General features: G+C 42.8%; 1 protein-coding gene and 1 long non-coding RNA gene across 5 annotated transcripts in view; one reads left to right on the top strand and one right to left on the bottom strand.

The window, feature by feature from the left end:
- Positions 1-27,056, top strand: part of FBXL7 (F-box and leucine rich repeat protein 7) — a 340,227-nt gene that overhangs the window by 288,985 nt on the left and 24,186 nt on the right. For 2 of the 4 annotated variants that reach the window (XM_038393326.2, XM_043508452.1), the window contains exon 3: positions 9,558-9,639. The exons of the other annotated variants lie outside the window; for them this stretch is intronic. In XM_038393326.2, the coding sequence (XP_038249254.1) occupies positions 9,558-9,639 (82 nt within the window). The remainder of the gene's footprint in view (positions 1-9,557; positions 9,640-27,056) is intronic. 4 annotated transcript variants of the gene reach the window in all.
- LOC122458813 lies at positions 17,912-23,808 on the bottom strand. The gene is made up of 3 exons (XR_006279091.1): positions 23,798-23,808; positions 20,833-20,839; positions 17,912-18,193 (listed from the first exon to the last, which is right to left on the bottom strand). It is a non-coding gene; the product is annotated as an uncharacterized LOC122458813 (long non-coding RNA).

The raw sequence follows: 27,056 nt of genomic DNA, 5'->3' as shown, positions 1-27,056 counted from the left end.
CTCAGATGAATTTCATCAGGCCGTGCTGATTTGAATATATCTAACTTACCTAAATATTCTTTAACCTGTTCTTTCCCTATTTTGGCTTCCATTTCTTCCCCCTGGTTGTTAATATTAATTGTAAAAAGAAAAGGAGTACTTGTGGCACCTTAGAGACTAACAAATTTATTAGAGCATAAGCTTTCGTATGAAGTGAGCTGTAGCTCACGAAAGCTTATGCTCTAATAAATTTGTTAGTCTCTAAGGTGCCACAAGTACTCCTTTTCTTCATGGGGAAATAGTTTTACTTTGTGTAATGACTCATCCATTCCCAGTCTCTATTCAAGCCTAAGTTAATTGTATCCAGTTTGCAAATTAATTCCAATTCAGCAGTCTCTCGTTGGAGTCTGTTTTTGAAGCTTTTTTGTTGAAGGATAGCCACTCTTAGGTCTGTGATCGAGTGACCAGAGAGATTGAAGTGTTCTCCAACTGGTTTTTGAATGTTATAATTCTTGACGTCTGATTTGTGTCCATTCATTCTTTTACGTAGAGACTGTCCAGTTTGGCCAATGTACATGGCAGAGGGGCATTGCTGGCACATGATGGCATATATCACATTGGTAGATGCGCAGGTGAACGAGCCTCTGATAGTGTGGCTGATGTGATTAGGCCCTATGATGGTATCCCCTGAATAGATATGTGGACAGAGTTGGCAACGGGCTTTGTTGCAAGGATAGGTTCCTGGGTTAGTGGTTCTGTTGTGTGGTGTGTGGTTGCTGGTGAGTATTTGCTTCAGATTGGGGGGCTGTCTGTAAGCAAGGACTGGTCTATCTCCCAAGATCTGAGAGAGCGATGGCTCGTCCTTCAGGATAGGTTGTAGATCCTTGATGATGCGTTGGAGAGGTTTTAGTTGGGGGCTGAAGGTGATGGCTAGTGGCGTTCTGTTGTTTTCTTTGTTGGGCCTGTCCTGTAGTAGGTGACTTCTGGGTACTCTTCTGGCTCTGTCAATCTGTTTCTTCACTTCAGCAGGTGGGTATTGTAGTTGTAGGAATGCATGATAGAGATCTTGTAGGTGTTTGTCTCTGTCTGAGGGGTTGGAGCAAATGCGGTTATATCGTAGCGCTTGGCTGTAGACAATGGATCGAGTGGTATGATCTGGATGAAAGCTAGAGGCATGTAGGTAGGAATAGCGGTCAGTAGGTTTCCGATATAGGGTGGTGTTTATGTGACCATCGCTTATTAGCACCGTAGTGTCCAGGAAGTGGATCTCTTGTGTGGACTGGTCCAGGCTGAGGTTGATGGTGGGATGGAAATTGTTGAAATCATGGTGGAATTCCTCAAGAGCTTCTTTTCCATGGGTCCAGATGATGAAGATGTCATCAATGTAGCGCAAGTAGAGTAGGGGCATTAGGGGACGAGAGCTGAGGAAGCGTTGTTCTAAGTCAGCCATAAAAATGTTGGCATACTGTGGGGCCATGCGGGTACCCATCGCAGTGCCGCTGATTTGAAGGTATACATTGTCACCAAATGTGAAATAGTTATGGGTCAGGACAAAGTCACAAAGTTCTGCCACCAGGTTAGCCGTGACAGTATCGGGGATACTGTTCCTGACGGCTTGTAGTCCATCTTTGTGTGGAATGTTGGTGTAGAGGGCTTCTACATCCATAGTGGCTAGGATGGTGTTTTTAGGAAGATCACCAATGGACTGTAGTTTCCTCAGGAAATCGGTGGTGTCTCGAAGATAGCTGGGAGTGCTGGTAACGAAGGGCCTGAGGAGGGAGTCTACATAGCCAGACAATCCTGCTGTCAGGGTGCCAATGCCTGAGATGATGGGGCGTCCAGGATTTCCAGGTTTATGGATCTTGGGTAGCAGATAGAATACCCCAGGTCGGGGCTCCAGGGGTGTGTCTGTGCGGATTTGTTCTTGTGCTTTTTCAGGGAATTTCTTGAGCAAATGCTGTAGTTTCTTTTGGTAACTCTCAGTGGGATCAGAGGGTAATGGCTTGTAGAAAGTGGTGTTGGAGAGCTGCCTAGTAGCCTCTTGTTCATACTCCGACCTATTCATATCTATTCAGGGGATACCATCATAGGGCCTAATCACATCAGCCACACTATCAGAGGCTCGTTCACCTGCGCATCTACCAATGTGATATATGCCATCATGTGCCAGCAATGCCCCTCTGCCATGTACATTGGCCAAACTGGACAGTCTCTACGTAAAAGAATGAATGGACACAAATCAGATGTCAAGAATTATAACATTCAAAAACCAGTTGGAGAACACTTCAATCTCTCTGGTCACTCGATCACAGACCTAAGAGTGGCTATCCTTCAACAAAAAAGCTTCAAAAACAGACTCCAACGAGAGACTGCTGAATTGGAATTAATTTGCAAACTGGATACAATTAACTTAGGCTTGAATAGAGACTGGGAATGGATGAGTCATTACACAAAGTAAAACTATTTCCCCATGGTATTTCTCCCCCCCACCCCACCCCCCACTGTTCCTCTGATATTCTTGTTAACTGCTGGAATTAGCCTACCTGCTTGTCACCATGGAAGGTTTTCCTCCTTTCCCCCCCCTGCTGTGGGTGATGGCTTATCTTAAGTGATCACTCTCCTTACAGTGTGTATGATAAACCCATTGTTTCATGTTCTCTGTGTATGTGTATATAAATCTCTCCTCTGTTTTTTCCACCAAATGCATCCGATGAAGTGAGCTGTAGCTCACGAAAGCTTATGCTCTAATAAATTTGTTAGTCTCTAAGGTGCCACAAGTACTCCTTTTCTTTTTGCGAATACAGACTAACACGGCTGCTACTCTGAAACCTGTCAGTTACAACAAGTAACCTCTAGTCTTTCACTAGCCTTCAAAACACCTTTCTGCTAATAGCAAGAAAGGTTTTTTCACCTAATTCAGGGTTGTTGGTTATCTCACCTTGCTGTCTCAATTGACTTCAAAATGTATGTTTTACTCTTCATCTGAGTCTTCCAGTGTGTTTGTGTTTGATCTTTGAATTGCAGACCGGTTATTCCTGTTGGCCTGTTCTGAAAGTCAGGACATGGGATTTTTGTTCCTTGTTCTGCTTCTGATTCAATGAATGACCCTGTCCTAGGACAATTCACATAAACTTTCTGAGCGTCCGTTTCCCTGTCTGTAAAATGGAAGTAACATGTACCTTTTGTAAAATGCTTTGACATCTATGAATATACAGCCAATGGTAATGCATTTCTTGTACTCCGGGTTGTAAACTCTTTGAGGCAGGACTGTGGGCATGTTTTATTCTAATGGAAACATACAGAGATATAATTTAAGACCACTTTAAGTAATTATTTTCTTGTTGTGGCCAGTGAGGTACATCAGTGAGTCTTTATCTGCAGTATTGTTATGCTCTGTATTTCAAAAGGTGTAAAGTAAGTCATAGAGATGCTATCATCCACATTTTAGTGAGCCTTATTTCTCTGGGCTCTTTCCAATGTCCTGATTCTTTCCAGAGCACATCAGACCCCTGGGAGAAACAGCAGAAATACTGAAATAAACTATGCATGAAAAGGAACCTTTTTTTTAAACCTGTCATTTACAGCTCAAAATATTACTTCCTTTCCCTCCATGTTTTTGCATCAGAAATCAGTTTTACTCTGCCCTCCTCTGACTGTGCCCGTGAAAACACTCTAAAAGAGTTTTCTTGGTTTTTTTCAGTTTTATGTAATTTGTATCTTCAATACCACTCTTAAAATGTTGTTGTTTTTGTTGAGAGTAAGTTGCACATAATTGAAAAGGTGACCTTTCTGCACTGGTAAATCAGAACTGCCTTGAAGGTTAGCATGAACAATTCACTGAATGCCTACTGCCAAGTACACTGCACAAAAACAGACTGCTCCCTTCCTGGGATTAAAACAGCTGACTGAACTGTGTTCCCTTGAATCTAGACACGTCAGTCTGTTCTTAGATGACTTCATCAGTAATAAGTTCTAAAGAACTCAGTTCCAAAGAAGTACTCTCACTCACAGGAAAACAGCAAGTGTTACATTCCCCACCTTCTTTCAGGAATGCAAGATGTGTGGCCAGTTGATAATGTTAGTACATATGTATTGGAAGACCTATTAAAATAAGTGCATTTAGGCAAGATTTTTTTTCTGGGCAAAATATTTAGTGTGTCTTAGACTTATTTGCAAACAATATCGGGTCATAAGATCTTTCTGGAGCACCCTAGAGCATAAGTACTAGAAGTTTCCCTAGGTATTTATTATTTGTATTAGTTTTGCCTAAAGGGCCCAATTGAGATCAGAGCCCCATTGTGCCGGTTAGTTAACTGCACAGAACAAGCAGTTAAACGCACCCAGGGCAGTTAGGCACACAGAAGCCTCTAGGCCAAGGGTGGCCAACCTGAGCCTGAGAAGGATTCAGAATTTACCAATGTTCATTGCCAAAGAGCCACAGTAATACATCAGTAGCCCCCCATCAGCTCCCCCAGCTCCCAGCGCCTCCTGTCCAGTGGTAGCCGATCAGTGCCTCCCCCTCCCTCCCCACACCTCCTGATCAGCTGTTTTGTGGCATGCAGGAGGCTCTGGGAGAGAGGAGTAAGGGCATGGCAGGCTCAGGGGAGGGGGCAGGAAGGAGTGGAGTGGGGGCAGGGCCTGTGGCAGAGCCAGGGGTTGAGCAGTGAGCACCCCCCGGCACACTGAAAAGTTGGCACCTGTAGCTCCAGCCCCAGAGTCGGTGCCTATACAAGGAGGCGCATATTAACTTCTGAAGAGCCGCATGTGGCTCCAGCGCTACAGGTTGGCCACCCCTGCTCTAGGCAATGGTCTTACATAGAGAGGTCGGGTAAGTAGCTGTGTGGCTGCTCTCACTACCAAACAGTAGCACCTGGAGCAAAGCAAGAGGAAGCTCAACTGGGCCGTGCAGCTACTCTGAAAACAGCCTCATTGCAGTAGCAAAAAGAAATCTGTGTAGGAGACGGTGCATTAGCCTTTTAATGAAGCATATAAACTCCTTTGCACCTGGTGATGCCCTGTCTGATTCCCATGGATGAACCAATAGGAGCTGTGTGGAAATCTTACAGAAGCTGGTCTCCTGAGGTCAGTATAAGATGGTAAAGCAACACTTCAAGGTGGCAGCAAGAGAATCCTAAAGTGTATCCTTAACACAAGTGCAGGATTGCAGTGAAGCCACTGTGCCCTTCCCAAGGCCTATCCTTGTCCCTTCCCCCCATCTATACCTCTCCCCCCCCCCCCCGCCCCAGTACTAGTTCAGCATGGTTCAGGAAAGCCTATCGCTTTCTCAAGCATTTCCGTACAATCTGCAAAAGTCTCAGTTTCCAGGTGCTCAATAAATCGAGTGCTATACTTGTCTGTACCAGTCAGCTGCAGTAGCCATCCCCAAAGATTATTTGTTCACCTAGGAATTGTCAGTTCCCAATATTGGGCCAAAGAACAAAGAGCAATAGAAAAGCAGCTGGCTTTCAATAGTAAAACTGTGAAACTGCAAGAGACCAGAACGTAAACACTAAAATGATTTACAGATCTAACGTCCCCTTGCACCTAACGGAGCCTGACCCTTTTGCATTTGTTGCATATCAATCACACCGTGCTGAAAATGAACAAGGATGCCAGTTGCCTTACTTGACAGCAACACTCCCCTATCTTGTGGGTCTTTCTTTCTGATGATTTCTTTTTTGTCCTGAGTCTACTCCAGATCTGTTTTTTAAAAATGTTCTTTTGGTAATTTTTGAAAGATTTTTTGTTTAAAGCGCCTTCCTGCCAGGGTTTTGTAAAATCTGTTTGTCAGATTATGAAGAATTCCTTGAATGCTCTTCAACTTCCCAGACTTTGGACTCTTACTTTCTGAATTCTCTAGAGTCAGACTGTAGATCTGCATCCTGCACTGTATGTATAAAGGGATCCTTAGTGAATGCATACAAGGCTCGTTGGTACAGCTTGTTGTTGGATTCTTACCCCCACCAGGCTAGCTAGTACAGTTTGCATTTTATAAATCATCTTCTGAAACCACATAGCCTAAAAACTCCGGAGCTGCGTATCAGTATCCACACTTTGCAGTCCAGCAGAACTATTCAAACTGATATCAGTGGGAACAGTTCCAGGTTAGCCTTTAGCAGCACAAAAGACCTACTGTGAGCCTGATCTGTGTTCAAGATGTATTCACATTATGCAAGTATTTCCTGTTCAAGATGACCATTAATCAAACCAAACAACTATTTTTACAGCAAGAACTTTCTATAAAATCCATGTTTAGGGCCTGGCATAAAGTTACTTCATAAAAACAGTTGTTGACGGTAAAAGGTACATAAATAAATGGAGGAACAGGGAATAGATAGACTGCTTCTGGAAAGCAGAATGGTATTTAATACTGCTGGGATCTCATATTTTTCAGGGTTATTCTCGCCTCTTTTCCGTTAAAACAAAGCTGCACCCGTTTAGCTTTGCTCTGTGATTTGAAAGTACAAACAACAAAAAGCAAAATGGGAACTGGTAGTATGATTTTCAGACTGAGGTGCTGAGCACCTCTGAAAATGAGTTTATGTGTTTCGATGTGATGTGCCTGTCCCATGACAAGTGTCACAAACATCCCCTTTACAAGATGTTACCGATCTCCTGTAAACTCAGGAATTATGGTCGTATACATAAGTGCAATAGGTTTTAATTTACAAAGGACATCAAATACTTTCAGCTTAAAAATGAGCACTCATTCTTGATTTCCTTTAAACTAAAAAAGTATAGTCTTCACTTAAGACCACAGAGTGAGTGTCTCCTGGGTGACAGGCTGCCACCACATTAAGACTAAAATGAATACTGACTCTTGTGCAAAGACATTGGATTTCCTGACATTATTATGTCTCACTACACCCTAATTCTGAAATAGATTTCAGAGTTTACACATTACTCTTCGGGGAATTCTGTGCCAAAAAATTACAAATTCTGCACCAAAAAAACCACATTATTTGCACATTTTAAAATTCTGCATATTTTATTTGTCAAAATAACAATATAATATTGGTAATTTATTTCAAAATGCCTATCAGCAAGTATGTCTGTAACAAGACAGACAATTAAAAAAGTTTCAGGATATGTTTATTGGCAAATAGATTTTTTACTAGGCGTATAAATTCAGAGTTTTGAGTAATAATTAATTTAAACTACAATGCACAACTGTATTTTCTGCCCCCTCAGAAGCAGTGCAAACACTTAGGGGAATCAGGGGTAATAGAGGAGCTGAGGGAGAGGGAAGAAGCCTGGGAGTGAACCTGGAGGGTTGTTGGGTGTGGGTGGGAGAAATATGGAACAGGTGTTTTGTGGGGGCAGGGAGGAATTGTTAGGGAGCTTCCCCCAGCAGACCCTGGCTGACCCCAGCCTCTCTCGGTCAGGCACATCTGCCCCATCCTCATGTGTCCTAGCACCCCCATGTGTCCTTGAATCCCCCCCCCCATCCCCATGTGTTCCTCCACTCAGACTCCCCCATGTGTCTCTGCACCCCTCCCTATCTCCATGTATCCCTGTGCCCCTCCCTCTGTCCCCATTTGTCCTTGTGGACCCCTCAGCCAGCCCCCTCCACCCATCCCCATGTGGCACTACACCCCTCCCCGTCCCCATGTGTCTCCATGCCCCACAAAGCCATCCCTTTCCCCCATGTGGCCCTGCGCCTCCACTCCCATTCAGCCTCTGCCCCAGTCTGTCTTACCCCACTAGACCTTATGAATCCCAGTCTTTGACCGCCAGCAGCCCCATGTGCCCCACGCTGTCTGTCCCTCCATATCCCTACCTGCAAAGCAGCCTCTTCTCTTGCCTATCACAGTTGTGGAGGGCCCGGAAGCGACTGCTCTATTCTAGCGCCACCGTGGCCTCTGGTGGGCAAAAAGCATAACTGCAGCAACTTTCCAGCAGAAGTTATTTTCGGCAGAAAAAAATATGCACGATGCAGTGGCACAGAATTGCCCCAGGAGTAACACATGAGAAGTGCCTTTAACCAAGTGTGTTCTCATCATGCTGAGCAAATCGGGCACAGTTTTCCTTTAAATCATCCGTCATGCTGTGTTTACATTCTGTGTCCCAATACTGACTAGAGAGTCTCTGTCTGTATCACAGCTCTCATAATGCCAGCTATCTATGTATTTCCTTGTATTTATTGATTGAACTATGCAATTCTGGTTTTAAAAACTCCCCTCTAGCTTTTCCTTTTTCCAAGATGGCCGCTCCACTACTCCTAATTTTTCCCTTCTGAGACCCTCTGCAGGATCATATGCTTGTAAGTGTTGCAATGGGTCTCCCCTACAAGGGCATATATAGTGATGAGAATGTAGAACTTTCATCCACACTAACCAGAGCTACATGCATATGAAAGAGGAGAGACTAGATCACACAGAATAGCAAAGCAAAGGTGCTGAGAAGGGTAACTTTATTCTCTTAACTTTCCCGGCTGCTGAATTTGCCTTGCAAGTTTTCTTTTTCATGAAATTGAAGATGTAAGACTTAATCTGGGGGTCCCCTAAAGCAGAGGGCTTGGGATGCTAGTCCCTCTAAGGGAGAATGAACTGCACTCATAGAAGTAAATAGCCTGTTGGCTGCCAGCCACACAACTCTTCAAACAAGTGCTTGAGGCTCTTAGTTGTAGAAATAATACTGCTGGTATCTAGGATCTTGTTTTTGCAATATGTAGTGGAAGTCTGTGTCTGTTACACAGGATTTGCATATTTTTATTCCTGGCTGCGAAGACTAGCCAAAAAGACAGGCAGAGTGGGTGGTACATATCTCAGTAATAGCCTTCAGATGCATTTGCCACCATGAGCAATAACATACAGTAGAGCAACATTAGAGAGGCTAATTTCTCCTTTTGAAAATGGGTTTTAATCCATCCCACCAAAAATCTTGTGCCCCCTTTATTCCATCCCTTCCTCCAACCCACTGCAAAATTCAATTTAAAGGGATACATTTCCAGTCATACAACTCTACTTCCAGCTATCGTCACCAACCCAACCCCTCAAATAAAAAGCATTCTGGTTTCTGTCATTCATTTTGCATGGTTTTTAATACAATGTTTCCGAACAAAACAATCTCCTCTCTTAATGAACTTGGATAAAGAGGTTTAAAAATAAAACCCTTATGTATGCCTGAAACACACATGCTTTATTATAGTCTTTCATCATAAAGGGACATTCCAGTTCTAATGAAAGTTTATCATCCCCCAATAATTTTGAATGTAATAGAGATTTCCTTGCATTAAGTGAACTTTGGATGTAGCCCACCCTCAATTAAAAATCCAAACATTATTTTGTTTTGCTTTGGGCAAAAGAAGGAGGGGAAGCATTTAAAATACAGGAGACAGACAAATAGCTTTTCTAAACAAACAGACTAATTGCTCTCATAAACATAGGATACTCATAATTTAACAGCAATAGTTTATATACTTGGGAAGCCATATAAATAGGGCGGTCTGGTCAGGGTTATGGTTGCGTGCAATAAAAGGGCTGGACACAACAAGGCCTTGAATTGTTTGGTTATGTATTTTGTGAGCCTCCACCAAGTTTACATTCTAGCTGACGTTTCGCTCCTTGTGTTTATAGCAGACAAAGGAGCTGGCTCTGGGAATTTCTCAAGAGGAAGTCATAGTGGCAGGCGTAGTTACGGAGAGACAAAAAGCAAAAGGTACAAACTGGCTTATGGAAGGGCAAATGTGGGTGTTGCTATTATGTGTAACGTCTGATCTTCTGTGCATGTTGTTCACACTTAAGGGTCATCCCTAAAATTATGTATAATAAATAACAATACTTTGTTCATGTCATTTTTTTTAATATAAATTAGTGTTGTATCTGCTAACTGATGGCCAGTTGCCAAAGAGATGTAATTTAGTGGTCTGGACACACTATCTCTGTGGTTTAGGACAGGTCAATTCATGAAGCTGCATTGTTTTTTTTCATCTGTGATATAAAGGTTAAGCCACCTGCTTCACTAGAGTATTGGGAGAATTAATTAGTGAATGTTTGGAAAGCCTTTTGAAGAAGAAAAGTGATATTGACCAATTAGCAGAGCCCATGTAGTGGCTGAACTTGTTGTGTATGCATTACACAAATTACTGCAGCTGAGGCCCCAAGCAAGGCCCTTGGAAGCATAAAGAGCATCGTTACCAGGTGTCTGAATTAGGGAGCTTTCACCTGATTGTGGGTCAGAGGATCTGTGGCTCAGCTAGAAGTGGTTCTTTATGTAGCTTGGATTTAGTTGAACAAGGTATAAGTATTTTGGAATCCATCAGAAGTTTTATTATTTAGCAGCGTATCATCTCTGATTAATGTACCATACCATAGTAAACCTAATTTTACAGATCTTGGGAGACAGGCCAGTCCTTGCTTACAGACAGCCCCCCAACCTGAAGCAAATACTCACCAGCAACCATGCACCACACAACAGAACCACTAACCCAGGAACCTATCTTTGCAACAAAGCCCGTTGCCAACTGTGCCCACATATCTATTCAGGGGACACCATCATAGGGCCTAATCACATCAGCTACAGAAGCTGTCAGAGGCTCGTTCACCTGCACATCTACCAATGTGATATATGCCATCATGTGCCAGCAATGCCCCCCTGCCATGTACATTGGCCAAACTGGACAGTCTCTACGTAAAAGAAGAAATGGACACAAATCAGATGTCAAGAATTATAACATTCAAAAACCAGTCGGAGAACACTTCAATCTCTTTGGTCACTAGATTACAGACCTAAAAATGGCAATTTTTCAACAACAAAACTTCAAAAACAGCCTCCAACGAGAGAGTGCTGAATTGGAATTAATTTGCAAACTGGATACAATTAATTTAGGCTTGAATAAAGAGTGGGAGTGAATGTGTCATTACACAAAGTAAAACTATTTCCTCATGTTTATTCCCCCCCCCCCACCCCCACTGTTCCTCAGATTCTTGTCAACTGCTGGAAATGGCCCACCTTGATTATTGCTACAAAAGGTCCCCCCCCCCCCTCTCCTGCTGGTAATAGCTCGCCTTACCTGATTACTCTCATTACAGTATGTATGGTAACACCCATTGTTTCATGTTCTCTGTGTTTATAAATCTCCCCACTGTATTTTCTACTGAATGCATCCAGTGGAGTGAACTGTAGCTCACGAAATGTGATGCTCAAATAAATGTGTTAGTCTCTAAGGTGCCACAAGTACTCCTGTTCTTTTTGCGGATACAGACTAACACGGCTGCTACTCTGAAACCTGCCCTAATTTTGTATTGCACCAATGAGCAGAGCAGTATTGAGGAGTGCTGCAACGAAAACTGTATAAGTGCTTCTTCATTGTAAATATGTCTAATGCTTGTTTAAAAAAAAATGTGGGCTGGGTTAGTCTGTGATAGTTTTTAGGACTTCACAGTAACTGAGCTTAAAATGGCCTGACCCCAGGAAAAATGCCTCTGACTCAGACTGAGTTTTGGGAACTCTACAAGGCAGTGTATTGCTAAAGGCAAATTGTTGCTCAGAAACATTTTAGGTAACTTTACAATGAAACAGTGAAAGGGGTAAAGCTGATTTGCTAAAATGCTTTGTGTATTTTATATAGGGTGACCATATTTCCCTATGCTGAATACAGGACACATCATAAAATTACTTGTGGTCAAGTGAGTTCAACGGCAATCAATCTAGGGTTGCCAACCCTCTAGGTTTTGCTGAGAGTCTCCTGGAATCAGGCCCCATCTTCCGGAGGCTACTGAAGCCAAACTGGAAGATTTTAGGCTGCTAAAAGTCTGGTGGCACAGCACAGCTAAGGCAGGCTCCGTGCCTGCCCTGGCCCCATGTCACTTATGGAAGCGTCCAGCACATCCCTGTGGCTGCTGGGGAGGAGAGGGGGCAGGCAGCACGCGGAGCCCCCTGCACACCCCTAGGGCCTCAGGGATGTATTGCCCACTTCCGGGAGCAGCGCAGTGCACAGAGCCCCTTGGCCCTGCTTATCTCGGGTGGCTCCCGGTCAGGGGCCGGCTCTGCCCCTCCATTCCAGTCCCCTGCCCCACATCTGAGCCACCTCCCTGGAGCCTGTACCCCACAACCCCTCCTGAACCACAATCCCTTACCTCATTTTGAAGCCCGCTCCTGCACCTCAACCTTCCTCTCAGAGCTTGCACCCAAACCTCCTGCCCCAGGCTCAACCCAGAGCTCTCTCTCGTACGCCGAACCTCTCAGCCCAAGCCCAGACCTCACACCTCCTCCCGCACCCCAACCTCCTGCCCCAGCCTGGTGAAAGTGAATGAGTGTCGGGGAGAGTGAGCAAGCAATGGAGGGAGGGGGGATGGAGTGAATGTGGCGGGGCAGGGCCTCAGGGAAGGGGCGGGGCAAGGGTGTTTGGGTTGTGTGTGATTAGAGAGTTGGCAACCCTAAATCAGGCAGAACTATGCAGTACAAATGTTCAAATTAACAAGTTGACTGAGCCCCTGTTAAAAAGAAATACTGTGTAGTTGGATTAGGGCTCACACAGGGAGAGATGACATACACACATTCTGGTACACCTCTCTCACACGAGGGGTGACCGATCAACCTTCCCTGCCCAGCGTTCTCCATGCTCTAGGTCTGGTACCGGGCACCGTGTCTTCCCAAGGCAACACATGTCAGAGAGGCACGTAGGGTCACATGCCTCCCCTTCCCAGATTTCTGCCAGGGTTCTCACCAGAATGGAACTGTCTCAGATTGAGGTGTCATTAAAGGAGGTTTTGGAACAAATTGATAAACTATACAGTAATAAGTCATCAGGACCAGATGGTATTCACCCAAGAGTTCTGAAGGAACTCAAATGTGAAATTGCAGAACTACTAATTGTAGTCTGTAACCTACCATTTAAATCAGCTTCTGTACCAAATGACTGGAGGATAGCTAATGTGACCCCAATTTTTAAAAAGGCCTCCAGAGGTAATCCCAGCAATTACAGGCCAGGAAACTTGACTTCAGTACCTGGCAAACTGGTTGAAACAATAGTAAAGAACAAAATTGTCAGACACATAGATGAACATAATTTGTTGGGGAAGAGTCAATATGGTTTTGTAAAGGAAAATCATGCCTCACCAGTCTACTAGAATTCTTTGAGGGGGTCATCAAGCATGTGGACCAAGGGGATCCAGTGGATATATTGTACTTAGATTTTCAGAAAGCCTTTGACAAGGTCCCTACCCAAAGGCTCTTACACAAAGTAAGCTGCCATGGGATAAGAAGGAAGGTCCTCTCATGAACAGGGAACAAAAGATAGGTATAAATGGTCAGTTTTCAGAATGGAGAGAGGTAAATAGTGATGTCCCCCAGGGATCTGTTCTGGGACCAGTCCTATTCAACATATTCATAAATGATCTGGAAAAAGGGGTAAACAGTGAGGTGGCAAAATTTGCAGATGATTCAAAATAACTAAAGATAGTTAAGATCCAGGCAGACTGTGAAGAGTTTCAAAAGGATCTCTCAAAACTGGGTGACTGGGCAACAAAATGGCAGATGAAATTCAAGTTGATAAATGCAAAGTAATGCACATTGGAAAATATAATCCCAACTATTCATATAAAATGATGGGGCCTAAATTAGCTGTTACCACTCAAGAAAGAGATCTTGGAGTCATTAGGGATAAGTCTCTGAAAACATCCACTCAATGTGCAGCAGCAGTCAAAAAAGTGAACAGAATGTTGGGAATCATTAAGAAAGGGATAGATAGTAAGACAGAAAATATCATATTGCTGCTATATAAATCCATGGGACATCCACATTTTGAATACTGCATGCAGATCTGGTCACCCTATCTCAAAAAAGATACATTTGAATTGGAAAAGGACAACAAAAATGATTAGGGGTATGGAATGGCTTCCCTATGAGAGATTAATAAGATTGGGACTTTTCAACTTGGAAGAGATGATTATGATAGAGGTCTATAAAATCATGACTCGTGTGGAGAAAGTAAATAAGGATGTGCTATTTACTCCTCATAACACATGAACTAGAGGTCACCAAAAGAAATTAATAGGCAGCAGGTTTAAAACAAATAAAAAAGTATTTCTTCTCACAACGCACAGTCAACCTTTGTGAAGGATGTTGTGAAGGCCAAGACTATAATAGGATTCAAAAAAGGACTAGATAAATTCATGGAGGATAGGTCCATCAATGGCTATTAGCCAGGATGGTCAGGGATGGTGTCCGTAGCCTGTTTCCCAGAAGCTTGGAATGAGCAACAAGGAATGGATCACTTGATGATTGTCTGTTCTGTGCATTCCGTCTGGGGCACCTTGCATTGGTCGCTGTTGGAAGACAGGATATTGGGCTAGATGGAGCTTTGGTCTGACCCAGTATGGCCGTTCTTATGTTCTTAATGTGGCCTGGAACAGCCTTTCGGCGCTATGCAGGAGAGAAAGGATGGGAGCTGCTTCCAGCTACAGGGGAGGAGGGCAGGGGGAAGGGATGACCTGGCCCATGTCTTTCCAGAGCTTATCCCTTCCCCACTCCCCTGTGGCTAGAAGCAGCTTTTCCCTTCCTGCCTGCACAGTGTCGAAAGGCAGCCAACACCTATAGGCTTCTGCTGGCCACCGACATAACTGAGCGGCCAGCTACTGAGCACAGTCCGGAAACGGTGAAGCCATAAGGTAGCATTGTGCACCATGGCCCAGGGAACCCTACCGCAGGTGCCTCAGCAAACAGCCAGAGAGGTGGCTCAGGAGGGGGGCCTAGGGGACAGAGCAGCCCCGCACTCCCTGGAGGAAGGGTGTGGGGGGCAGGTGAAGAGGGTGCTAAGCCCCTGCCCAGGGGGCTGCTGTGGAGCCTGCAGGGTCGGGGCCTGAACAGGCTGGAAATCCCTTCCTCCCTGCCACTTCAGAGCTTAGCTGGGGGGGGAGAGGCTGCCCCATGCCAACGCTGCATAGGGCTTTGGCATGTGCAGGGGTTGGCTCCTCCTGACCAGTGCCCTGGACCAGAGGATCTTGGGCTTTCCTGGAGCGCTGGCCCAGCCAGAGGCAGTGGGGGAAGGAAGCCAGGCTGTTAGTGAGCTGAGCACTCCAACTAGGGGCTGGTTCTCTGCACAGTGCTGGGAACGGGACATGCCCCGCCTAGAGGGGTGTGGAGGAGCTGGGGGGGAAGGACAAAGCAAGAAGAGGACAGTGAGAGGGGGACCACGTAAAGGGCCGATGGGTGGGCACCAGTCACCACAGCTCGCAGCATGCAGCCAGTGCCGGCCAGAAACAGGACGGGGGTACGGGGCCCTGATGGCTGAGATCTGGCACGCAGCGGGGGCTGCACTGAGGGACCAGGGGGCTGCACTGGTGGGCAGGCAGCTAGCAAGCTGGGATCCAGACCCACCAGTACTGATGAGGAGGGACAGATAATATGGGACAATATGCCTGTTTTTAAGAAAAAGTCGGGACACCTGCAGGAGGGCTTAAATATAGGACTGTCCCTTTAAAAACGGGACATGTGGTTACCCTAATTTTTTATGAAATGATGTAGATGCTAATTCACTATCATAAACTCCAAGCGTTCAAAAATGATGACTAAGAATCTCCCAACAGAGGTGCTGTTACAGATTTCAGTGTGGGGTGGCAACTTTCAGCAGGGATCTGGTGTCACTTAGGGCCCTGGAGGTTCTTGGATTTTTTTGAAGGATAAAATATAAAACTCAGGCTATTTAGAGAACATTTATTGTGATTATTTTCTATATATTCAGTAATAATTCATATAGGTTTACTACAATCAAATTACCAGCATAGGGCAAATAGGTAAGTTTTAGTTTTAGTTTTAACATGCAGTATGAAGCCTGGAGTGTGGCAGGGGACCCCCCCCCACACACACACACACCCCTAAATGCTGCTCCTGCCTCCCAGACACATGACATTTTTTAAGCCTATTTTGGGTTCTTTCTACATGCCCTCTGGGCTAGGAGAATTGCTATAAATGAAAGCTGAGATTTTCATGCATTCATGTGATTCTAGGCACCAGGGATTTAGGAACAACATGAAATGTCATGAGACTTATCATAAAATTCTAAAAGCTGACAATGCTGCTGAGTCATTTTTGGCTGTCTTTAATAACAGTATTCTGTCGGTATATGTATTCCATCAACCTGCATGGTATCTGAGCACAAAGTCCCTGATTTTAGAGCACTGAGCAACTGAAGTCAATTGCAACATTGTCAACACTGCAGGATATCGAGCCCCAGATGCAGTTTTAAGTCTTGGTATTGGCCTTGGTAGAACTATGTGTTCTCTGTGGGTATGTCTATACTGCAATGTAATTCCAGGAGTAGTAAAACTCGAGTTAGCAGACCCTGGGTTTGTTAACCTAGGGCTTGAATGTCTACACTCATTTGTAATTGGAAATGGGAGCCATATCAGTAAAGGCTTTTCTTGGATATCAATAGTTGTATTATACCTCCTCTTTGTTGTATTCTAGTGCCGGAATCATAGTAACCATGCTTGCTTAGATCAGTGGCTCTCAGCCTTTCCAGATTGATGTCCCACTTTCAGGCCTCTGATTTGTCTTGCGTACCCCCAAATTAGACAACATTTAAAAACTGTTTGCTTACAAAATCAGACATAAAAATACAAAAGTGTCTCAGCACATTACTACTGAAAAGTTGCTTACTTTCCATTTTTACCATATAATTATAAAATAAATAATTGGAATATAAATATTGTACTTACATTTCAGTGTATAGTCTATAGAGCAGTATAAATCAGTCATTGTATGTATGACATTTTAGTTTGTACTGACTTCGCTGGTGCTTTTCATGTAGCCTGTTGTAAAACTAGGCAAATATCTAGATTAGTGCTTTTCAAAGTTCAGGTCACGACCCAGTACTGGGTCGGGGAATGCAAGGCACTGGGTTGTCTTGCTCAGCACCCAGGGACCCTGATGGCTGGCCAGTAAAATCTAGTAGTCCCTACCTGTTCTGACACCGCGCTGTACCCCAGCAGCAGTCAGCAGCAGGTCCGGTTCATAGGCAGGGGGGTCACAGGGCTCCACATGCATTCCAATTGGCTGGAAACCAGCCAGTAGGAGCTGGGGGGTGGCGGTGCCTGCAGGAAAGAGCCACGCGGAGCTGCTTGCACACCTCCGCCTAGGAGCTAGTCCTGCTGGCCGCTTCTGGGGCACAGCACGGTCTGTGGTGCCAGGACAGGTGGGAGGCCTGCCTTAGCACCCCCGCTGCACTGCTCACCGGGAGCCACTGGAGGTAAGTCTGTGCCCCGATCCCCAGCCCCACCCCAGAGCCCACACCCCCAGCCCAGAGCCCTGACCCCCTTCTGCACCCCAACCCCCTTCCCCAGCCTTGAGCCCCCTTCCACACTCTGAACTCCTCATTCCCAGCCCCACCCCACAGCCCTCACCCCTGCACCGCAACCCTCTGCCTCAGCCCTGAGCCCCCTCCTACACCCCAAACCCCTCATTCCCATCTCCACTGGGTAAGGGCATCAACAATTTTCTTCAGTTAGGTCTCCAGAAAAAAAGTTTGAAAACCACTGATCTAGATGAATTGATGTACCCCCTGGAAGACCTCTGAGTACCCCCCAGAAGTACGTTTATCCTTGGTTGAGAAGCACTGGCTTAGATTTGCCTGCCTTGGTACCAGTGCTCGCAATGATTTTATGATATTTAGGTGATGAACAGAAGGCACACATGCATCCCCAATGTGTGTGCACGCTACCCAGGTTACTAAAATCAGTGCTGGTGACACAAGGATCTTCATCCCTCTGGATTTAAATATAACCAACCCAAAGTAATCTAAAAAATGTAAAGCTTTAAATAATCCTGAGCTAGCTTTGTTCTAGCTAGATCAATGCTAGGTCCAGTAATAATAGCAGTACAGCTGAGGCTCATGGGTATCAACTGCTCAAGTATGTATCAAGGGTCATGTCTGGGCAGGGCTAGTTCTAAATATGAGGTCAGGTATACTGAGGCAGAATTCACTTTCTGGGTACTTCTGAACAAGGTGGATTCATTTAAATCAAAGCGATTTAAATCACCAATTTGAATAATAATTTAAATCAGCAACCAGGAAATATTGATTTAAATAATGGATTTTAATTGTGTTTGCGTTTGTACTTTTTAATTATCTTCATACAGAAAAGTTGCTTCTCTTTGGTTGGTAACCATTAAAATATGTTGATTTGCAACTAAATACAGCCTTTACACCAATTTGGTGCTTCTTTTTGCTAACCAGAAGGATAGACAGTTTCTATATGCATTTATTTAAGTACTTGCTAGCTTAATTAGTACTTAATTAGCTTACTTATTCAGATTCATAGATGTTTTTTTATTTTAGAAAATGGTGATGGATGAATTTCTCATTTACTAGATTATTCATTTTTTTACATGTGATTTGTGTCAAGCTCTATTTGGATGGAAATTCAAATCCAATTAAACGCACAAAAATAGTACTTTACCTTACTGTGCTGAAAATATAAAGAAAAATGTATCCAAGTTTACCAAAACATGTTTTGCATTTAAAACTCTCTGATTCATTAAAGAAATATTATCTGTAGTTAGTGAATTGAACTGATGATTTCTGGTCACCGTGTCCTTCAGAATTTTAAAACTAGCAGATCTCATTCTCTCACACCTAGTTTTAGTCATAGATTGGAAGAGGAAAACAAGCTTTTCTACTTTTTCAACTCCTAATTGGTTTCTAAACTTTGAATGAACTAGTCATTGAACTAAACTAGACAGAAAATGTAATGTCACTATATAAATCCATGGTGCACCTCCACTTTGAATACTGAAGTTTTGGTCACCCCCACCTCAAAAACAAATATTAGAACTGGAAAAGGTACAGAAAAGGGCAACAAAAATTATTAAGGGTATGGAATAGCTTCCATATAAGGAGAGATTAAAGACTGGGACTTTGAGCTTGGAAAAGAGGGGGAATATGATAGAGCTCTATAAAATCATGACTGGTGTGGAGAAAGTGAATAAGGAAGTGCTATTTACTCATAACACAAGAACCAAAGATCATCCAATGAAATTAATAGGTAGCAGGTTTAAAACAAACAAAAGGAAGTACTTCTTCACACAACACTCAGTCAACCTGTGGAGCATTACCAGGTTATGGTGTGAAGACCAAAACTATAATGAGGTTCAAGAAAGAATTAGATAAGTTCATAGAGGATAGGTCCATCAATGGCTATTAGCCACAATGGTCAGGGTTGCAATCCCATGCTCTGGGTGTCCCTTGCCTCTAACTGCCAGAAGCTGGGAGTGGACAACAGAGGACAGGTCACTCAATCATTGCCCTGTTCTGTTCATTCCCTCTCAAGCATCTGGCATTGGCCACTGTCAGAAGACAGAATACTGAGCTAGATGGACCATTAGTCTGACTCAGTATGGCCATTCTTATGTTATGTTCTTAACTAAAATGAAGAAAAAAAATTTCTGCTCCTGCAAAAGCAGCTACTGGTCTCAAAAGCTGGGTTTAGTACTTCTGCAAACTCTGCTTAGCCAGATCCTTAGCCAGTGAGTTCCACCAGTTCAGGGGTTTGACTTACTTTAAACCTTGGCAGCAAATATGTACTGCTTAATATTAATTTTTGTTTTTAATTTAAATGATTTTAGTATATTATAGTAAGTTTAGGTTGCCAGTTTCAAAATTAATTTTAAATAGGTTTATTAAAATCTGTATTTAACTTAGTCTTTTTATCAATTTTATCCATCCTGCCTCCTGAAGCATTTTCTTATCACATGCTTTTCAGATGGTGTCTAGCTGGCTTGTAGAAAATGAGATCATTTGGGAATACAAGCTTATGTTCTTTAAAAGTAGTGAGGCAATAGAGACAACTGTAGAAATAAACAGAGAGGCAATGCAATATTAAAGCCTGGTTGATTTTAACTACAACTACAAAAAGGTGCCGAGGCTAACTACGCACAAATAGCCATTTTCCTTAAGGGGAAAATATTATTCAATAAGTGCAAAAGCCATTTCACCAACATAAAGCTCAAATAATCTGCCTCTGTGGAGGTACTTATCCCAGTCTGCCCTTCCATTAGTATTCTGCACCAGCCTATGCAAGACCAGCATGGACAGGAATAAACTATACTGGTATGAAAACCTTAATACTGGTATAACTGTGTCCATACAAAGGTGTTGTACCACTTTAACTGTGTTTCTAAACCAGTATTGTAATGTAGACAAGTCCAAAGATTTCTTTGGCAGCTCTTTGACACCTCATTTTTCAGCTTCCAATTCATTTTAAAGTGTTCCATTTTACCATACTGTAATGTGCAGATGAATAGGTAAAGATTCACAAAAGACCCAAGTCTGTTCTTTCACTAAGTCCATGGAGTTGAATCATCTTAAAATTAGAAAGCCTCTGAATTACATGGTGTGAGATTAGAATCAGGCCCAAGAAATTCAACACCATGGAGCTGCAAGGTTCTCTGTAGCATGTAAGCTTCGGTGCATTTCCTCACCAACAGTGGAAGGGTGATGCTTTGGTCTGGTTACTCTTTCCTTGGTTTTTGCTGAGACTGTCAACCGGCGTTCCAATTAGTGATGGTGGATTGTGATGCAGATACCTGTTCACATAGGCTAAGGAACAGCCAGGAGGAAGCAAGTGAAAGGTGTTACTTTCAAGTTAGATGTGATTTTAAATGGTGAAAGATTCCACATTTCTCTATCAACCCTCCTCCCAAAATTGCCCAGTACCCTCCAGACTGCAATAATAATTTCCAAAATGGTGTCTAATACACAAAAAGATAGGTTTCAGAGTAGCATTGTCAGCAACTGGCATTTGAACTGGATGTTATCTAAACTGAATTAAAGATGAGGGAATGAGTAAATGCAACTGAAACCACTTTTAATAATAATGGACCAGATTTAGGAGCCTCTTTTCTTTCCTTGACATAATAGCTCATCTTAATTAATTAGCCTCTTACGGTTTGTATGGTAACTTCCACCTTCTCTGTATGTGTATATATATATATCTTCTTACTGTATGTTTCATTCTATGCTTTCGATGAAGTGGACTATAGCCCACGAAAGCTTATGCTTTAATAAATTTGTTAGTCTCTAAGAGACTAAGGAGAGCCACAAGTACTCCTGTTCTTTTAGCAGATACAGACTGACAGGGCTGCTACTCTGAAACTTAACACAGGAGTTCACTTACTGGTGCTTTTTCTGTGTTATGTTACTGTATATGCTACATGCTTCCTGGGAACTTGGCCTATGCTATAAATAGACACAAACTTGGCATTTGTGGAATCTAATTCAGCAGTGTAAAATGAGATATACTTTACAGGCAATTATCGATAATGTTAGCAAAATATGACTCTTAGAATATAGCAATGAGACTGTACCAACAGAGTAAAAATTGCAGACTTAACATAGACTCAGAAGTTCTGATCCTGCTGGATGCTGAGGGTGCTCAACTTCCATTGGCCAATGGCAGTGAAAGTTGCTCTGTACCTCTCACAAAGTACTTAGCACTCTGCAGGATTGGACTCTCAACTTGTAAATCAGGAGTTTGGAAAATATGAAGTCACTGTGTGTCTCTGAAATATTTCCTAATATAAACTATTTTTAATCTCCTCATTGGATGAACTAAAATTATGACTCTTTTACTTTATGGTCACGTGGTACTGGCTCTCCTCCTTGTTTCCAAATACATTAAAAGCTGCTAAAAATACACTATTTTCTTATGTTACTTTTCTCTGTAAACTATCACTTTAGTTGCCACAGGGATGTTATGTGATTTTGAGTTGGAGGGGAGGTGGGTTGTGCAATTGTGAATGAGAGAGAGAGAGAGCGTAGAGGGGGTCCACATCCCTCTAGTGTCCCTCTAGAGTCCACGCGAAGAAAGAGTGAGAGTTCCTGTACTAGGCCCCTGTCTCCTTCACTTTTAAGTCCCTCCTTAAAACCCATTTTCTCCATGCTTTATATAGTGAACCTTGTTGAATTGTATAGAAAGTCCCCTTTGTTGTACTCCTTGGCTGACCTTGCTCTATGATTGTGATCACCAAAGAGTCAGGAGCAATGGTCTGTTCTTGTATAACCAGAAAGCTCCAGCACTAGCTAGAGTCTGGTTCTAGGACCCTGTGAGGTGTGAGGGTCCCAGAGCTCAGGCTCCAGGCTGGAAGTCTACACAGCAATGAAATGGCCCCACAGCCCGAAGAACAATGCAACAGAATGTGTCATTCAAAAGTTTCTGTGAACCAGTTTAGAATTGGTCAAACATAGAACCATTCGATAAATGATCTCCCAGCCATAGTTTTATCATTGTTATTTATACAAGAATTATCAAAGTGTTCAGCACACTCCAGCCAAAGTTGGGGAGGCAAATTAGGTAAAATTCACACAAGTGCAGAGGTCATCTTGTACCATTTTACTTGGGTCTTTCAGTGTGTGTGACCTTGTGTGAGCCTTGTGCTCTGGAGTGAATTTCACCTTCTGTCTACTCTGGAGGGGAATCATTTAGACATCTTTGAAATATGATCTGATTACAGAGGTTATAGAAGTCCATTCTGAAAGGTACTCTACTGATCTTGGAAAGCTATAACCAATGTATCACTTTCTAGCTTAAAATAAATATTTATGCAAACTAGATGGGGAAACAATGGACCAGATCTTGAGCAGGTGTACACTGGCATAGCACCATTGGGGGAGAATCTGGTTCACGATATCAGTGTTCCTTTGGGTACATAGTTTGATTAGTTTATCCCTGCCCCTTGCTTTTCCTACATCCTACCTTTATGTGCCAACATTTTTCAACAAAGAGTTGCATTTAAAAAAATAATAATTAAAGCTTTTGTGTACTGTCTGACAGAACAGCTAGGCTGGCAGAAAAATAGTAGTCTTTTGTTGATGATAGAGCATGGAAAAGACTTCTTGGGTCATCTTGTCTAAACAGCAACATAAAGCAGGATTTTCCTCCTAGACTGGTTCCTCATTTGTTTTATCAAGCTGCCTACTAAACAGCTCTAAACATCCCCTGCCCCCATTCCCTCTTTAGATAGATCATGCCTTTGCCAAGTTGCTCATACTGCTGATAATTTTAAAATGTAACTTTTAATTTGAAACTTGTTGCTGCTTGTTATCTCCATTTTCAAGCATTGTAAATAATCCCTCCCCTACTTCATATCTACAAATATTTGAAGCAATAATGTGAGTTAGCACAGTCCTTTTTAATCACCTTTCCATCAAGCTGCGCATGGTACTTTTCCTTAGCCTTTCAACTTGGTTCATGTACCCTAATCTTTTTATCATTCCTTTATCCTCCCTCTCTGGATTGTCTCAAATTTATCTACAGTGTATTCTTTTCTGCAAAAAGAAAAGGAGTACTTGTGGCACCCATGCATCCAATGAAGTGAGCTTGTCATGGTTCCTTCCCCACTCTGAACTCTAGGGTACAGATGTAGGGACCTGCATGAAAACCTCCTAAGCTTACTTTTACCAGCTTAGGTTAAAACTTCCCCAAAGTACAAACTATTTTACCCTTTGCCTTGGACTTCCACTGCCACCACCAAACATTTAGCTGGTTACTGGGAAAGAGTTGTTTGGAAACGTCTTTCCCCCCAAAATCCTCACCAAAACCTTGCACCCCCCTGCCTGGGGAGGGCTTGATAAAAATCCTCACCAATTTGCATAGGTGACCACAGACCCAAATCCTTGGATCTTAAGAACAATGAAAAAACATTCAGTTTCTTACCAGAAGAATTTTAATGAAAGAAAGAGTAAAAAGAATCACCTCTGTAAAATCAGGATGGTAAATACCTTACAGGGTAATTAGATTCAAAACATAGAGAATCCCTCTAGGCACAACCTTAAGTTACAAAAAGACACAAAGACAGGAATATCCATTCTATTCAGCACAGCTTAATTTTCTCAGACATTAAAAGAAATCATAATTAACGCATATCTAGCTAGATTACTTACTAAGTTCTAAGACTCCATTCCTGTTCTGTCCCCGGCAAAAGCATCACACAGACAGACAGACATTTTGTTTCCCCCCCCCAGCTTTGAAAGTATCTTGTCTCCTAATTGGTCATTGTGGTCAGGTGCCAGCGAGGTTATCCTAGCTTCTTAGCCCTTTACAGGTGAAAGGGTTTTTCCTCTGGCCAGGAGGGATTTTAAAGGTGTTTACCCTTCCCTTTATATTTATGACAGAGCTGTAGCTCACAAAAGCTTATGCTCAAATAAATTTGTTAGTCTTTAAGGTGCCACAAGTCCTCCTTTTCTTTTTGCAGATACAAACTAACACGGCTGCTACTCTGAAAGCATTCTTTTCTGCAAGGTTCCCAAGAGAAGAGATTGGATGGCTCATTGGATTATTAATGGCTACAGAGCCTTTCCTCTTCGGGTCACTGGTTTAAATCCAGAGCAAGTGAATGCTGACTAAAAGCCAGTACCATCTGAAGACTGTTCAATGGCCTCCATGAAAAATTTTGATGATCGTTAAATGCTCAAATACTATAGCAGTGAGAGCCTATAAAATAGTGATTAGGCTGAAATTTCTAGTAGACTGGTTGCTACAAATAAAATAAAATGCCACAATTGTCATTCACAGCAGAGCATCCAAGGCCCAAACAGTAGCCAAAAGACCAGAGACTTGAACCACCCTTTTACCCCAGGAAGTATCCCGTCCAGAACTCAGCTAAAACATTTTGCCAGGGTTGTTTGGGGAAGCTTGTACTACTGTGGGTGGTGTTGGGCCCGTTCTGTTAAGTAATCATGAAGGTTGTCATCTTGGCACCTTTCACAAGCTTTAATTTTTGTGTCTCCTACATTTTCAAATGTACAATCCTGAACAGCTGCTGAGGGTAGGCCTTCACTGCTGAGTTAACTGGAATTGTGTACACTGTGAAATAATACTTGAGTTGCTGTGTCCTCTCTGGAGCTGCACTCACTCGTGTGTGGCAGTAAGACGTATAAGGGCAAATCCCATAATTCTTTGCACTGTAGTAACCTGAGATGCATTATGAATGTATACTATGGATTGTGGGAGAACTTGTTTGGCCACATGGTAGGAATAATGTGAAGCCATTTGAGGAGTAGCAGCACTCAAGTGCACTAGCCTGCATCCACACTGCAGAGTTGTTTTGTTAACAGCTCGGTTGTGCTCACTTGAGTTTTAACCTATTCCTTCAGATGAGTCAGCTAACTTGATTACCAGCACCATCACACTGAAGTTAAGGAGTTCTGTGTGCGAACAGGATGCAAGTTAGGTGCAACACTCAAGTTTTAACTTGAGTTAACTTTGCAGTGAAGACTAATCTTGTAAAGCAGCACTAAGAGTCTTCATTTCCCACTGCGGTCAATGGGAACGGAATGAAAGTCATCCGTAGAGGTGCTTAGCACCTTTTACAATCAGACTCAGAACTATAGTGCAGTGGTTCCAAATGCTGTCATATGCATGCTGTTCGAAGAGGGTAATTACTTTGCTTCTAATTTCTGGCAGGCTGGGGATATTGGTGAGTAAAGTTATTCTGTATGGAGGATCTTTTCCCCTGTCTCTGGCTCAGTAAGGAAAAAAACCCTCTGCTTTTTATTTTATTGGGATCCCCAAACTTGTCTTTATTTCAAAGGCTGATGCCGCATGCCAGCTGTTTACATCTACTTGTTAAGATGATTCCATGGGTTGGTAATACTAAACCTCAGGACATATGCAACATCTACATATTCCAGCAAACATCTGTGGTGGGGTTTGATACAGTTGTAGCTCCAGTGTGGATTAAAATTGAAATGAAAAATAATAGGCTGAGATATATGCTCAAGGATATTTAGATAACAATGTTTTTTCAATTTTTTTAAGTGATATGCATCCTGTTTGTGGAAACGTTCCTTTGTTTCTAATATTAATTTTTATTGAATGACATCGCAATAGCAAAAATCAGTTAAGACAAGAATAGAAGAAAAATCTATACAGTTTTGATAAATTAACATCACAATGAGTTATTTTTAATTGCACTCATTTAATATTTGATGTAACATAAAGTAAATAAACTTGAAGTTACATGTCATAGCTTCTAGAAGGTTGGGGAGCTGCTGAAATCCACACAAATACAGGATACTGTTAGTCTAATGTGGCATGTTAGGAAACTGGCATTCAGACTGCTTGCACCTACACCTTTTTTGGGGGGTGGGTTGACGAATGAACACATCTATCTCCATGGTTGTCAATACAGCCCTTTGTCAAAGCATTAAGTTCCCTTCACTTTCTTTTCATTTTTGAACCCACCATTGTGCAGTTTGTATATAAAAAATGAAATTCAGAGACAAATACATCTGAATGAGCTAGGATATATTGGAGATTTCTGTCTTTTAACAAAAAAAAGTTAACTTGTTGAACCAAGCAGATTTCTAGTAGTTGAGTTCATTGGTCAGGACAACACATGCCTTCAACCTGAGGGGCTTTAACAAGAGATACTTTAGCCCTTATGTTAAAAAGGAGGATCACTGATATGTACATCTTTGTGGGCTTCTTTGTATGTTGTAATTGCCAAATACACATAATGAAGAGGCCAACAAATCTACCAGAGCACAAGCCCTCGTGAGCCACAGCTCACTCGATGAAGTGAGCTGTAGCCCACGAAAGCCCACGCTCCAACAAATCTGCCAGTCTCCAAGGCGCCACAAGCACTCCCCCTCCCCCTGCGAACACAGACCAACACGGCTGCCACTCCGAAACCCGTAAGGAGAGTGATCACTTAAGATAAGCCATCACCAGCAGCAGGGGGGGGAAAGGAGGAAAACCTTTCATGGTGACAAGCAAGGTAGGCTAATTCCAGCAGTTAACAAGAATATCAGAGGAACAGTGGGGGGTGGGGTGGGAGGGAGAAATACCATGGGGAAATAGTTTTACTTTGTGTAATGACTCATCCATTCCCAGTCTCTATTCAAGCCTAAGTTAATTGTATCCAGTTTGCAAATTAATTCCAATTCAGCAGTCTCTCGTTGGAGTCTGTTTTTGAAGCTTTTTTGTTGAAGTATAGCCACTCTTAGGTCTGTGATCGAGTGACCAGAGAGATTGAAGTGTTCTCCAACTGGTTTTTGAATGTTATAATTCTTGACGTCTGATTTGTGTCCATTCATTCTTTTACGTAGAGACTGTCCAGTTTGGCCAATGTACATG

Source organism: Dermochelys coriacea, chromosome 2, assembly GCF_009764565.3.
Source record: "Dermochelys coriacea isolate rDerCor1 chromosome 2, rDerCor1.pri.v4, whole genome shotgun sequence".
Taxonomy (NCBI): domain Eukaryota; kingdom Metazoa; phylum Chordata; order Testudines; family Dermochelyidae; genus Dermochelys; species Dermochelys coriacea.
The sequence above is the reverse complement of the archived record's forward strand: the minus strand, read 5'-3'. Positions and strand labels throughout refer to the sequence as shown.